Genomic DNA, 15,689 nt, shown 5'->3' with positions numbered 1-15,689 from the left:
AACTCCTCCCTTCGCCCCTCCCAGAGCTGGTTTTATAGTCCCTTTGGCTCCACCCCCTGGGTTCTGATTGGGTAACCTGTTTAACTATTTCACCTCCAGCACTCTCATATGTTAACATCACAGGTGGGCCAGTTGGTTGTTATGTTCTCCAGCATCAACTCACCTGGAGCTCAGGCAGTTGTCTTTTCCAAACTTGATACACAATTTATTTTTATTTTTTAAAAATGGAGACACCAGGGATTGAGTCCTCAACCACCCTATAAATGTCCATTGTTGGTTTTTGTGTATTTTAGGTCTTGGGTTTATTTGTCTGATGATAATGCGATTTTATTATTGTATTTTACTGATGCCTTTTAGTGATTGTTCTGAAAGGTTGTTAATAAACATTTTAAGCAAATAAATAAATACCACTGGGGCACAGCTTTAACCATCCTTTGGTGCAGCTTTAACCATGTGTTTTATGTCCTTATTCTGTAACACCAGACTGTCCACCTGAACCTTAGAAATCTATTTAGCAACTAAATTGTGTGTCAACATTGCAACTATAATTTCCTAGACTCTTTAGATGTTATCCTTGTTAAGCTTATATTACCTTTTTTAGTCTGAGATACACATTTCAGGAGCATTATTATTATTATTATTATTTTGGTCCTACTACCTGCTTGTCTGCATTGATCCCCAAGAGAAACAGTTACAAGCCAAAAATAAGAAGCAGTAATTAAAAACGGAAATAGAGGGCTATTAAGTCAAGGGAAGAGCAGATGCAGAGAAACAAAATGGTTTTCAGACCTGGACTCAGGCCAAAAGCTTTGTGCTGTGCTACCAACAACAATAATCCCACCTGCCAGATTGTTCCAGGCTCAGCTGATATAATCATGATGCCTTAAATGCAGTGCACACATGTGCCCCCATCTACAAACCATGTTGAACTCTTCTTTCTTCTGGGAGAGTAAATACTGAGCACTTAATAACAACCTTTCCAAATGAAATCTAGCAATAGATAGAACCATCATTATTAATTTACCACAACCTGCGTCGCGACTGCTCTTTGAACCCCGAACTGTGATTCACTGCACTAATCGCAAGGCAAAAACTGTTGAATGTCTTAAAAGCTAATGCATAAATAACAAATTTGGTTCATTTGTAACCTAAGCTGCCATGATCTTCCTCTAATAGTTCACCAAATACACAGACTTATCTTCTATCTATCTATCTAAAGGTCAGGAGGAGAAATTAAAGTGTGGATCAATTAAATGACCCCTCCAGAGATCCATAGACAGATATTTGGGAGAGAGACAGTGTTAAGGGGCCAGAAGACCATTATAGAACTGTTGTATCTAAATACAGGTAGCCCAATATGTATGCATTTATTTAACTTCATGAGCAATTTTCCATGCTTCGTTATAACTTTCCCAAGTAAATGTGCTAGAGACTTGTTTTTTAAAACAAAAGCTGAAAACTCACAGAAGGTGCATTCCCACACAACACACACACAACTCATCATTGACCACAGAACTTTCCTCCATGAAGTGTTCTAGTTCTAGATTAATTCATTCAACCACATACTTTGCTTCTCACTTTCATTTAGGTATTTCATATCAATGTAATTCATTTCATCCCACATAACAAACTGCTCAGTGTGTGTGTGTGTGTGTCTGTGTGTGTGTGTGTGTGTATGTATATATATATATATCCACCCACCCACCCACCCACGGCATATTTGTGAGTCTGATTCTGTAAGGATGACTTCTTAGGTTACATGTTTCAGATGAATGATATGTTTATGACAGGAAAAGGCCGCATTAAATCACTGATAAACTCAGTCTTCCATATCTATGCCCACAGTGCTGCAGCTCTTTCCCTTCTTTCTATAGCACTCACCTTTCTATAGAAAAGTGTCAAGAATCACAAGCACCTTTCTGGAGTATTCATATAATATTGCTGCTATTTAAGCATAATGGAAGTACTGACAAACACTATGTAAAGCTAACAATACCTTTCTGAATTCTCCAGTGTTTCTATATTCACACAGCATCATATCAAAGAAGATTGGGATAGTGGCTTTCCGTAACTCAGCTTCAGGAATAAGGGTCATCTCTAAGATGGGTCCAACCATTCCAGGAATAAAGCGGATTTTATTCTGCCCTGGATCAAAGTGTGAAAGAGAATATTAAAAATCGGACACAATGCATGCAGACATTCTGTGTAGCTATTCTATTATTATTATTTTTAAAAAATGTTAACCAGCCTTCATCATACGTGAAATCTGCTCAAAAGAGAGATGTACAAAAGTGTGTATAAAAAGCGATTCACACACAACTTGCAATTTAAAACCAGCAAATTACAAAAGGACAAGGGAAACACAAATTAAAACCTCAAAAAACATAAAAACAATCTAAAAGTATCATATATCTTAATGCTTCAGTTTTAAATAACTGTTTTGCATACATATATCATACACATTTAAGAAGTTGTTGGTTCAATTCAGAAAAATCCTTCCAATGGACTAAGAAATGGCCCATCACATAAGTTCTACGGGTCTTCTGCTTCTTGCCCCAATATAGTGGAATGGAAAAGACTATTCCTTCTATGCTAAAAGTCCAGATTCAGTACTTTTTCGACTATACAGACTAGTATCTAATGCCCCTCACCCACATCATAGTTTGATGAGTTCTGAATATCTTGTGCCTCAAGCTTTCCATAAGCTTCCCATTTCCTCTTCCAATTATTAAGAACTGATGTTGTGTAGTGGTTAAGAAGAACATGGATTATGACCTGTGGTTCAGCTCAGCCATAAATTCACTTGCAAGCCACAACCCACTATGTTTAACCACCCCACTAAAGATGTATAATATTATTAGCCTTCTTTGCACAAATAGGCATTCATGAAATTCTTTGAGCACCCCATTAAAAGAATAACACCAAACTATTACAATGAATAGTATAATGAAGATTATAGAAACAATGCTATCATCATTATTGAGAGCAGAATTATTGATCATCATTATTGGTAGTCGTGGAATTGGCACTACTACAGGTGCCATATAATACCTGTTCTGCATTTGTAAGAACTCAATTGTTTAGTGTGGCAGCATGTATACCGGGGAACTCCCTGCTACTGAGATCAAGCTGGCACCTCCACTATACTCTTTTTGGTTCCTACCCAGATTCACAGAAGATTGAGGTAATTTTAATCTGTTTTAGTATTTTAACTTTTGTATGTTTTAAAGTGTGTTTATAAATGTTTCTGGCTGTATCTTTTTGTAAAACATTTTGAGGGATTTTCTTCTTTTTACCGAACCAAGTAGTGTATACATTTTATGAAATAAATAAAATATATTATTGCGGCAGTCTTACACATGGCTTAACTTTGCAAGACCACAAACTTGCACTGCTGCTATAGCAGATTTGCAATTCGAGATGGAATGCCGACTCTAGAAGCACCGCACAATATCCTAGGTAGTGGCCAACTGAATGTACTTGCACATGGAGTCAGTTTCAAACATCTCATTGCTGAGCGTGCTTGGAAAGGAAAATAATTGGAAACAATAGATTTCTTCACCCCTTCCCATCAAAACCCATCTATCAGACAACATTTTACAGGAGCCATTTGACATGTCCTCTTCTCTCCATCACAATGGACAAAACCTATCTGCCTTCATTCTGGATGACTAATGTCAGCCATTAGAAAGCTCAGAATAGAAATAGTGTCCTGCTAACTCTATTATAGATTCGCTGTACAATGGCTTAAAAGCCATATGAAATAGAGAGTCATCGGAGTCTGCCTTAGGAGACATTTGCAATTATGACAGACAATAAAAAAAATGAAGAAATGAGGTTGCAAATGTCATCTCTAACAGGAAAAAACAGCTTTTTAATATTCTTAAAATATGGCTTTTTGCAGGACAAAATCAAATGCAGAAAGACTCAAACCATTTGTTTGTTAGCTTTAATGCTCTTTTCCTAGAAATCCTTAATGATGCCTAATACTTCAGGGAAGGTAGATTAAAAAAACCCCCAAACACGAACAGTTGTGGTCCGATTTAGGACTGATTTGTAGCAGTACCGCCTGACACAAGGCACCTTGTAAAACCACAAAAGAGCAGCAATCCATTCCCACATTGGAGCTCATTCCTCATGGTCTCATTTCACAACCAGAGCTGCTCACACTTGTATAATAGGGAATAATGCAACTGCTTGGATATATTAGACCTGCCCCGTATCCATTATTAAATCTTGGGGCATTTCCCCCCTTTTTTCCTTTGTACAATGTTCATACCACCCAGTAACAAATGTTCTCCTGGCAGTTTACAGTACTAGTAAGTATTTCTTCTGCAGAGCAAATAGCAATATTTAGGGGAGGCAACTTTGGTTGGGACAATGATACAATGAGATATGGCACAGGGTTTTTGTTTTCTAAAATAAAAATAAAAATAAATCCTCCCACAGCATAGAGATCCTGATCCCCCTTCTCTCCTCCAGCTGCTTTTAACCTTAAAAAAAACACTGGTGAAAGAAAAATATTTTAAGTGAATACATTTTTTCCTAGAGATAAGCATGCACATCATGTATTGAATATGGCCTTTCCCCTCAATAATAATAAAGCTGTTTTCAAGATGTGCTTTAGTGGCTTTAAAAACATGTGTGGAACAACAATCCTGTTCTTTTTCATTTCCACTGGATATTAAGCAGCTGTTTTTACAGTTTCTGTTGTTGTTTTTAATCTCAGCAGAAATAGTAATCTGTACCTAAAGCATCTTTTGTTTTAGTACCCTATTAAAAATCAGCTGAAATAAAAGAAGAGACCCATCTGGATGGAAAAATAGTAATAACTATGAGAAACAATAAAAATCCAAAATAATTTTCATTCTCTACATTACATTTTCAAACACACATCTATACCAAAGGAAGAACATTTGAACATTTGATTTCAGTAAGGCTTTTAACAAAGTCCCCCATGATATTATCGAGACAAAGCTAGTAAAATGTGGGTTGAACGAGCTAACTGTTAGGTGGATTTGTAGCTGGTTGACTGACAAAACCCAAAGAGCTCCTCGTCTCCTGGAAAAAGTTGACAAGCAGGGTGCTGCAGGGTTCTGTCCTGGGCCCCTTGTTCAACATCTTTATAAATGACTTGGATAATGGAATTGAGGGGAAGCTCATCAAATTTGCAGATGATGCAAACCTGGGAGGGGTAGCTAATGCCGCAGAAGACAGAATCAGAATTAAAAATGACCTTAACAGATTGGAGAACTGGGTGCAAGCTAACAAAATGAATATAGGATGGGGGACACCTGGCTTACTAGCAGTACATGTGAAAAGGATCTAGGGGTCTTAGTGGACCACAAGCTTAACATGAGTCAACAGTGTGATGAAGCAGCAAAAAAAGCTAATGCTATTCTAGGTTGCATCAACAGAAGCATAGTGTCCAGATCAAGGGAAGCAATAGTCCCACTCTATTCTGCCTTAGTCAGACCACACCTGGAATACTGTGTCCATTTCTGGGCACCACAAGCTGGAATATGTGCAGAGGAGGGCAACCAAGATGATCAGTTTTCTTTTTTCTTGATGATAAATGAGAAGCTGCAGTGCCAGCCTAGGTATTTGCAATCTGCAGACAAAAGATCGAAACACATGCCACTCTCCTTGGACAGGAGTTCTTTTCTTTAATGACAACCAGACATTGGAGTCCGGAATACAGAGTCCACTCATGCAACTGACACCCCAAGTGGACGAGTTCAGTTTGATCTGCCTGAATGTCAGCTTTCTGAAGCTGTCAAAGACACAAAACCTTCCAGGGTCTCCCAGTGTGTTTCACTGCAAATGGAATTTCTTCTGTTACCCATCTTTGCAATACTTTCCCCCTTTTCCTCTGCATATTCCAATCCCACGACACTTGGTACCTTCACACATTTAGAAGTTATTTTATGCCATACACACACCAGCCAACAAACAAACAAACATATAAATTGCAGGATGGAGCCACTTTAAAACACAAAAATAAACCAATGTAACAACTCATCTGATCTTATTAGAAATGTTCACTCAACACCTATTTGAGGAACATCTGTGTTCCTGACTGCACTTACTTACCAAGTTTGTACCACATGTCACGAATAGCAAACCCAATCAAGCGTCTCATGTCTCCATATCTGTAAGAGAAAATAGAATACACTTAGTCATCATCAAAGCTTTGTTGTGAAAATGAGAAGAAAATATAGCTTTCAAGAATACTTACTTGCTGACAATCTTTATGCACTTTGCATGGGAGAATTGTTCCAGCTGCAAAGAATCCTGGGTGATAAAAGCCACAGCAAGATGGAAATAGTTGTTCCACAGCTGTAAATTAAGCAGAAGACAGACCCCTGAATAGTTGTAATGGGTTTCACCTAAAATGGGAGGTGATATTAAGCTGTGTGAAACCTAAATAATTTATGAAGGCAACCAGCCGAAGCAGTGCGAGGTTGGAATATTATGCAAAGTTGGAAGCTCTTATTACCTTGCAATTAGAATAAAGGCAAGAGTGTGATTTTTATACCCGTTGGCCTGCATTCCCTCAGTAGCATCAGGAGATTCATATGGGGTTCATTAGCTAATAACAATAAACCACAATTTACAGCAGTGCCTGTGAAATGCTGCATATCCCAAGTTAATCGCAACTCCCCAGATCCAAACAACCAATATAATTATAGTGTGTTATGGGGGCATATGTTAACCATAGCTTTGTGAAAACTCCCAGTGTTTCTGATGAACTAAATTTTATCGGAAGAAAAGTAAAATATGACCAAGGATAATTTCTATTCATGTCAAACTTCTATTCATTCCCATCCAGTGAAATCTTTCAAAAAGCTCAGAATTCTGAAGAATAAAAATGGGAGATGAAGATGAATAGATGGGAACTTTTGCCCACTATCTTTCATGAATGAAAAGCAGAAGGATATGTTTTCAAGGAGGTGGTGGAAAAGAATTGTCCGCAGAATTGTCCCTAGTTTATTGTGTCAGTACAGAAATGCCAGTATAAGTTGAGTCTTGGGGCAGTGGAAAAGCATTTATTCTTTTCCACAATTGTGGTGATTTTTGCATCCCACTGCAGCCCCCCACCCCACCCCAATGCCTCATCTCAGGATGTTTCAAAGGGAGTGACTTAGGGCTGCAGTGAGGAGGAAGAGCCAGGGAAACTGAGCCAACTTCAGGGAAAAGCAGCAAGACAAAAGGTTGAAAACTCTTCATAAACCGTGTGACGCATTACGAATAAACCAGAACTCTACTGAATCCATTAATGCATAGCTATGACATCGTCTTTCACTGTGGCATTGAACAACTACCCTAAGTTCACTTTCAACCTGGTCTGCTAGCAACACCCCTATGCCAGCACACTTCTTTCGCACATAATGCTGCAGTAATTACCGGAGGCGAAGGGATCACACTGTTTTTGTACTTTTCCAATCTCTAAAATTAGCATATTTACCTCCCTTGCAATAAATCTCATTTATATTCACATCACAGTTCAATCAGACCCTCAAACAGTATAATCTTTGCAAGTGTCACTCTTCCACCACAATTTATCAAACAAACTTGGAAAAGGAACGAAACATAAACCGAATGGTACTATCAAAAAGTAGGGTCACATAATTTACTACTATAATTTGATAGGAGGCAAACTGATGAAAAACTAATCAGGGTCAGCAACCGAAATATTTATTGAAGAGCAAAGTAGAACTGTTCTTTTTTCACACACTGAAAAATTGTTTCACATACACCTCCCAATCTACCAATTTTATTTTCATTGCTGCAGAGCCCAACTGATGCCTAAATTCATTTTTTGCTATTTCGATTCTAGCAACTGCATCCAGAAGGGGGTCAAAACACTTTTGAGGGAATATTTTGCTGCAAGAGACAAACATGGCTGCAGCTTCTGATACAGCTAGAGTTAACTGTGAGGCAACAAGGAGTGTCTGAGTGGCATCAGTGTTATCCTAATTGCTCCCTTTGTGTAAGTGTCAGAAACTGAACAGGCACAGAAAAGGAATTAGCTTCTGTCTCCTCACATAAACCCTGCTGCTGAGTCAGCAGATGGGCGCACTGAAGAAACAAAGTAAAACAAAACCCCTTGCCCCTTTTCAGTTCCCTGTTCTGCCCCTGCCATGTGACTAAGACAGCAAAATGCCCAGCTTCAGAAGTGTCACTTTGCTTTGACATTTCCACAAGCATTAAATTCACTTGAAGATAAACACTTGCTCACAACAGATACAGTACACTTAAAAAGTCCACAAACTGAAAAGGAACAAAGAAAATATATTGTCACAGTCCCACTGAATATAGTGGAATTCAGTGTTCCTCTTGTAGACAAGGAAAAGTAGTATGGCTGATGAAATGGAATGGAATGGAATGAAAATACAAATAAATTCTGTCATACTTCGAGATTGCATTTCTTCTGTAAGCACTGCTGATGCTATCGGTTTGCAAAAACCAATCTCTAAGAGGGGCATGAGCAGTGGAGGCTGGCCCATTAGGGAAAGGGAGGCGCTTTCCCACAAACCTACAACCCACTCCCTTCTCTGCTTCTTACATTTATATTCAGTACATCACTTCACATTTAGAGACACTCAGGACTCATTTCTGCCCATTGCCTGTGCTGGTCAACTATCTCTATTCAGCACAGTCAATCACAATCATTCCTATGGTTCCACCCCAGTGTCTAGAGATTAAAAAAAAGGGTTTTAAATAATAAATTCTAAAAGGAAGGGATTAGGGCTTAGAAGGGGCAGAGGACCAATATGAATCTCCATTTTTTTTTAAATTTTCCACTTTTCCCAATGGAGTAAATACTAGCCAACCAGCAGTCCCTTAGTAAAAGTGATGGGGGGGGGAGTCCACTTTCTGTGTGTATGTAAGCAAAAGGAGATAGAAAACAATTGGAACTGTTTGTGTACACACACAGAGAGAGAGAGGAACAGAAAGCAGCCACATGTGTTTTTTGTATTCCAACTTGCATCAGCCCTAGCTAGCATAGCCGATATTCTAAGATAATGGGAGTTGTAGTCCAACTGTAGCACCCTGCTTGTGGTTAACGCTTAGCTGGAATGAAATATTCAACGCAGCAATAGAGAAATTAAAATAATTATTTATTTGTCAGACAAATAAATGAGAGGCACAGTGGTATATGGTTACCAAGCTCTGGCCTGGGCTCCTGCCATTATGGCCAGCACTTATATTCCCTTAATCCAGCCCCCTTTGCTCCTCCTTGGGCTGCCTCTGTCCAATCAGCCTGGTTGGATTTCCTATTGGCTGATTGCTATATCCAATCCTAAAAGATACACCCACATCCTCCTGTCCTTATAAGGAACACAAACAGCTATATATTGTTACATCTATAAATGACAAATAAGTAGTAATATATCTTACATGTGTCTCAACAAGGAATCTTAATTACCAGCTCACCTCTTGCCCTCCCTGCCCTATTGCCTTCTAAAACAAATGGTTAATCTTAAATTTTTATCTTAAACATATGTCAAGGATCTTGAGTTTCACATCAACATTGAAAGATATCCTTCATTTGAAGGTTTCTAAACAAATGTCTGACAGCTAATATATCAGGACAGCATTTGATGGCGTCTTCTTGTCTGGCAGGGGGCTGGACTGGTGGCTGACTTAATTCCAGGATAAATACAACTCTTCTAGCATTTGTTAAATCCTTTGCATAATTACATTTAAGCCAATATATTTAAGCTAATATATTTCATACATTATCATAGGTAACCTTTTAAAAGGAATAAGGCTTCTCAAAGTAGAAAGGAAGGAACTCAGTTTAAAACAGTTTAAGAAGAAGGCTCTTCAGTTTACATCCCCCCCCTTCAGCAAGCTGCTTTTCCCATTATCTGTTTAAGGAAGAAACAGCTTTAAAAAGACTTCCCAGCTAGATGCTTTAAAAAGACTTCCCAGCTAGATGCTTTAAAAAGACTTCCCAAAAAGCCTCTCTTTCTCTGTCAGCTAGATGTTTTTTCTCCCATTTGCCTCTGGCCTTAGAAAATACAGCTCAAGGTTTAAAAGAGGCCCATGGTATCATTTTACTATTTGCCCATTCCTAATTATATTTATCTCTGCCTTTGTTATCTTCTGTAACATGTAGGGTCAATGTCCTGCTTTTAGTCTGTAATTTCAGCTTTTACGACTTTGAGAATTGCTTTCTGCTATCAATCAAAAGGGGCCCCTTGTCTAGGAAAACAGTGCCAGTGTTTTCTTAAGCAGCTAGCCTTCTTGCCTGGCATGAATACTTTTGAAAATCTACTTTTGAAAATCTAAGCCCTCTTTAATATACAAGTCCTGATCAAACATTAATAAAATGCAGGCTTATGCCTGATGCCTCATTCCCCCCTTTCAAGCTCAAGGACCTTCGTCCCAAGTGTCCTTGATAGCTTGACCTTCATCATATTCCTGAGGTAAAGCTCTGTATAGGGCCATGATATGAGGTAGAGTTTCATTTGAAACCATCTTGCTAATTGTACTTCTAAAACATGAAATGATACATGGCATCATACATAAAACCATTACCACTACTGTCAAGAAAAACAAGCAAGACAATAGTATCCCTTTGAGTCCTGTGACATTAGGTAACCAATTGGTGAGCCATCCCATATCCCATCCTTCCCATGTTTGTACTGGGACATGTGCTATATTCTCCATTTTTGTGGCCAACACACGGATTGCCTCACCATTATCTGAAATGTTAAAGCAACAGGCATTCCCTGTCAAGTTCAAGACTCCACATAGGCCTCCCTGCTTGGCAAGTACATAATCCATTCCCATTTTCAGCTGCAAAATGGCGGCTCTACTTTCATCCAATTGTTGTGCAATAAGTCTCAAACTCCGGGCCGTTGCATTGGTTACAAGTTCCACTACTGCTTGCAATCGAATTATTCTGTTTAGATTATAAATAGGATCCCGTGCCCCTTGTATGAGCTCACCAGGATTCCAGGAGGCAGGATCATAATAGGCTATAATGCGCTCTGGTGGCCAATCATCAGTACCGCTCCAACTTTGGGTACTTCCTCCTGCTATATGAGAAATATCAGCGTTTCTTCGTGTACGCTTGGCCAAATTAGTAGGCATAATCCACATTGGTGGTAATACCCATCCCAGGAAACAAGTCCCACTCCATTTGGAGGGGAGTTTCTTGTATGCCCATTCTCCACATATCCACCACAACCATCGTGTCTGAGGTCTTTGGTACGTGGAGTACAGAAGGCGAAATAGCAAAAGAGGTAGAGAGTTCACAGTGCAGTATGTTAGATTGCCTTTTTCTGTCACAGTTATGTTCCATACCACTTTCCATGCATGAATAAAAGGAGGTGCACAGGGCAAGGCATCCCGAGTTCGATAGGTAGTATCGTGTGCCCAGGTATTCTTAATATTATCCCAAGTATAGTGACAATGAGAAGAGCCTATCATGGTAGAATCAGCTGCATCTGATGATTTATGTACACAGAATTCCCCTTGTACAGGTATAACTCGTAATGGTTTAGTTGAGTTCCATCCGGGAAAATTCTGTACTTCTGTCTGGTGTGGTATTTCGCTTACCATACCAATGGCATCTAATGGTATCGGTAATAAGGGCATACCTCCCTCTGAATCATCTGGCCCGAGAGAGCAAACAAGGCAATTGGTCCTATTTGCAACATTGGCTACCATTTCAGCTAAACCTACCCACATATTGTGGTCATGGTGGAATCCATATTTAGTCAATTTGGCCAGATTCAAGGACCCTTCCCCTTCCCAAGGGATCAGGATTAATAATAGAATCATGTTGATGTCTAGCATATGCATTCCTTCCACAAAAGATTACCTTATAGTGATAGCAAATAAATATTAGTCCCAATATAATTCCCCCAGTGACAGAAATGGGGAACCACCAAGACCAAAACATATATCCCGAGGATCCCCAATGAGTAATATCTCTGATAATTGTTCCACAAGGGGGTGGGCAGTCAATTAATTGTATAAGAGAATCTTTCCTTTCACAATCGCTGGTTCAGATGCTCCTCAAGCTTCAGGCGTGCGCAGGTCAGCCAGCTTCCAGGTTGTGGCTGCAGCAGGCCGGTCGTCTAATGTTGCCCGTGACCTAGCCCGTTCCCGGTAGGGCTAGATACAGGGGTTTTTGGAGAGAGTCAGTTTAAGAGGATTAGAGGGGTCACCTTTGCACGTCCAACTGCCTTCGGACTTCTTCAAACGGGAGTGATGAATCCAGGGGGTCACCTCAGCTACCTTCACCGCTGTTGGAGTAGAGAGCAAGACGGTGTAAGGTCCACGCCACTTAGGTGCAAGTGGATCACGTTTCCACTCTTTCACCCATACGCTATCGCCAGCCTGGAACTGATGAATCGGCTCGGCAATGCTGCACGGCGTGCGCTCGAGGACCCACCTGTTAAGAGAAACAAAAACACGGGAGAGAGATTGCACTTGTCCCTGTGTCACATGGTCTCCTATTTGTTTAAGATCAGCTGGAATATCCTGAACAAAGGAGGGCGGTCTCCCATACAGGAGCTCAAAAGGTGACAACTTAAGTCTTTTTGTGGGTGCACACCGAACACGAAACAGTGTTATGGGTAACACATCTACCCATCCCAATCCCATTTCCTGGGTTAATTTTGCCAATTGGGTTTTCAGAGTCCGATTCATTCTTTCAGTTTTCCCTGAACTCTGAGGCCTATAGGCTGCATGCAGTCTCCATTTCACTTGTAAGACTCGACATACTTCTTGTACTACTTGATCAATGAACGCTGGCCCATTGTCACTTCCAATGCATCTAGGTAATCCAAACCTCGGGATCAATTCAGTGAGGAGTCTCTTAGTTACTTCTCGTGCCTTTTCAGTTCGGGTGGGAAAAGCTTCAACCCATCCGGTAAGAGTGTCTACAAACACAAGGAGATACTTGAATCCCTTAGAAGGGACCAGCTCTGTGAAGTCCACAATTAGGCTTTCCATGGGGACATATCCCACATGTTGGATTCCAGGAGGTTGTACCGGTCCCTGCCTGGGATTGTTTTTAGCACAAAGAACACATTTCTGTGAAATGCAAGTTGCTAATTGTGATAGGTTAATAATATACAACTTCCGACTGAGACTCTCTCTGGTTGCAGTACCGCCAAGGTGAGTAGATTCATGATAATTTCTTACAATTGTGCCTGCTAGATGATGAGGTACATAAATCCTATTGTCTGGCAGGATCATCCAACCGTCCTTCACAACTGCTCCTTCCTGTTCAGCCCACTTCCTCTCTTCTGGGGTATAGTGAGGTTTAACTTCTTCTGGAGCTACCTCTGGTATGAGGGCTGCTATAAATCCTCCCACAGGCTTTTGGGCTGCCTCTCGAGCTGCTTTGTCAGCAGCATGATTTCCTCTGGTTATTGGATCCCTTCCTCGTCCATGACCTTTGCAGTGCATTACAGCAATCTGTTCTGGAGCCCATACTGCTTCTAACAGGATTTCTACTTCAGGTCCATATTTCAAGGCCTTCCCGTGGGCTCCTATTAGACCTCTTTCTTTCCATAGAGCACCATGTGCATGCAGGGTTAAGAAGGCATATTTAGAATCAGTATAGATGTTTGCCTTACATCCGGCTGCCAATTGCAGAGCTCTAGTTAAACCTATAAGTTCAGCTTTTTGTGCTGAGGTGCCAGCAGGCAAAGCTTCAGCTTCCACAACTTCCTCATTGGTGACCACAGCATATCCTGCTCGTCTGGCACCTTCATGCAGGTAACTGCTACCATCAGTATAATACACAACATCTGGATTTTTCAATGGTTCATCTTTCAGATCGGGTCTACTGGAATAAACTTCATCCATTATTTGGAGACAATCATGTGATTCTTCATCATCTACCTCTGGTAGGGGCAGCAAAGTCGCTGGATTGAGCATATTCACTACTCGTAGATGAATCCTGGGATTTTCACACAATAGGCCTTGGTACCTAGCCATCCTTGGGTTCGTTAGCCAATAACTACCCTTATATTCCATGAGTGTCAGAACAGCATGAGGTACATTCACATACATTGTCTGGCCGAAGGTAAATTTATCAGCTTCTTTGACAAGGCTTGCAGTGGCCGCTACTGCCCTTAGGCATGGAGGCCATCCTTTTGCTACTGAGTCCAATTGTTTTGACAAATAAGCTACTGGACGGTTCCAACTTCCTAATCTCTGGGTCAGGACTGCCGCTGCAATCCCATTCTGTTCATGTACATACAGCTGAAAGGGTTTTTCCGAATTAGGCAGTCCAAGGGCTGGGGCCTCCATAAGTCGTTGTTTGATAACTAAAAAGGCTTGTTGCTGCTCAGGTCCCCATACGAATGGGTCCTTTTCTGCACCTCGAGTGCTTTCATGTAAGGGCTTGGCCAGACTGCTGAAATCAGGTATCCATAGTCTACAAAACCCTGCTGTTCCCAGGAATCCTCTGAGTTGTTTCCTTGTGGTAGGTTCCTTGATAAGGCAAATAGCTTCTTTCCTCTCTGGCCTCAATGCTCGTTGTTGGTGTGAGATGTCAAAGCCCAAATATTTGACCTTTTCTAAACATAACTGTGCCTTTTTCTGGGAAACTCGGTAGCCAGCTTGCCAGAGCAAGTGGAGCAGTTCCTCTGTACCTTCTTTACAGGTATCAAAATCCTTTGCTGCTAGTATAAGGTCATCTACATATTGCAGAACCACCTTTTCTCCAGGTATTGAGGGGTAACTTGTTAGATCCTTCGCCAAGGCAGTGCCAAATAAAGTTGGGGAATTTTTGAATCCCTGGGGCAATCTCGTCCAAGTTAGCTGGCCTTTTGTTCCTGTTAAAGGGTCTTCCCACTGGAAGGCAAATATAGGTTGGCTCTGTGGTGCCAGCCGGCAACAGAAGAATGCATCTTTCAAGTCCAATACAGTAAAAAATGTTGCTTCTGGTGGGATCAAACTCAGCAGGGTGTATGGGTTTGGTACATTTGGGTGCAAGGTCTCGATAGCCTGGTTTACGAGCCTCAAGTCCTGCACTGGCCTGTATTCATCTGTCCCAGGTTTTCGAACAGGCAAAAGGGGTGTGTTCCATTCTGATTGGCAGGGCTTAAGCAGACCATATTTTAATAGGCGGTCCAAATGTTTCTGGATGCCCTCTGCTGCTCGCCGGGGTAAAGGATATTGCTTTACAGATACAGGGGTAGCCATAGGTTTTAAGGTTACTACAATTGGAGCTATATTCTTGGCCATTCCTGGTGGGCTATTTTCGGCCCATACTCCTGGTGGCACCTGTAGAGTTCGGAGGAGCTTGTTTAACTCTGTATCCAATGTGGGTTGGACTTGCAGGGCTGACATTAGGCGCCATGATTGTTCCTTAGGTACGGAGAGGGAAATTATTCCTGCTGCCTTTGATGGCAGTTTCATTTCTGGACCTCGAGGAGTGAAGGTGATTTGGGCCTGCAATTTGGACAGCATATCTCTACCTAAGAGAGGTATTGGACACTCAGGTATATACAAAAACTGATGGGTTAAACGATGTCCCCCAATCTGGCATTCCAAAGGTTGGAGGAAAGACCTCTTAGCTGACTGACCAGTGGCACTTTTAATGACTACACTTTTGGATGCCTTTTTCTGCAATAGTTCTGGGAGTACTGAGTATTCAGCCCCAGTATCAATCATAAAGTCTATTAAATGGCTTCCTAATTGGATCG

At 40.9% G+C, this 15,689-nt stretch overlaps 1 protein-coding gene across 5 annotated transcripts in view; it reads right to left on the bottom strand.

The window, feature by feature from the left end:
* The window catches only part of DOCK2 (dedicator of cytokinesis 2), a 266,689-nt gene that overhangs the window by 55,104 nt on the left and 195,896 nt on the right, over positions 1-15,689 (bottom strand). For all 5 annotated transcript variants that reach the window (XM_083481684.1, XM_083481685.1, XM_083481687.1 and 2 more), the window contains 3 exons: positions 6,239-6,339; positions 6,094-6,152; positions 1,997-2,145 (listed from right to left, as the gene is read on the bottom strand). In XM_083481684.1, the coding sequence (XP_083337810.1) occupies positions 1,997-2,145; positions 6,094-6,152; positions 6,239-6,339 (309 nt within the window). The remainder of the gene's footprint in view (positions 1-1,996; positions 2,146-6,093; positions 6,153-6,238; positions 6,340-15,689) is intronic.

Source organism: Podarcis liolepis (genome assembly GCF_965112155.1).
Source record: "Podarcis liolepis genome assembly, chromosome: 2".
NCBI classification, from domain to species: Eukaryota; Metazoa; Chordata; class Lepidosauria; order Squamata; family Lacertidae; genus Podarcis; species Podarcis liolepis.
Note: the sequence above shows the minus strand (reverse complement) of the source record. Positions and strands in the feature narration are given on the sequence as shown.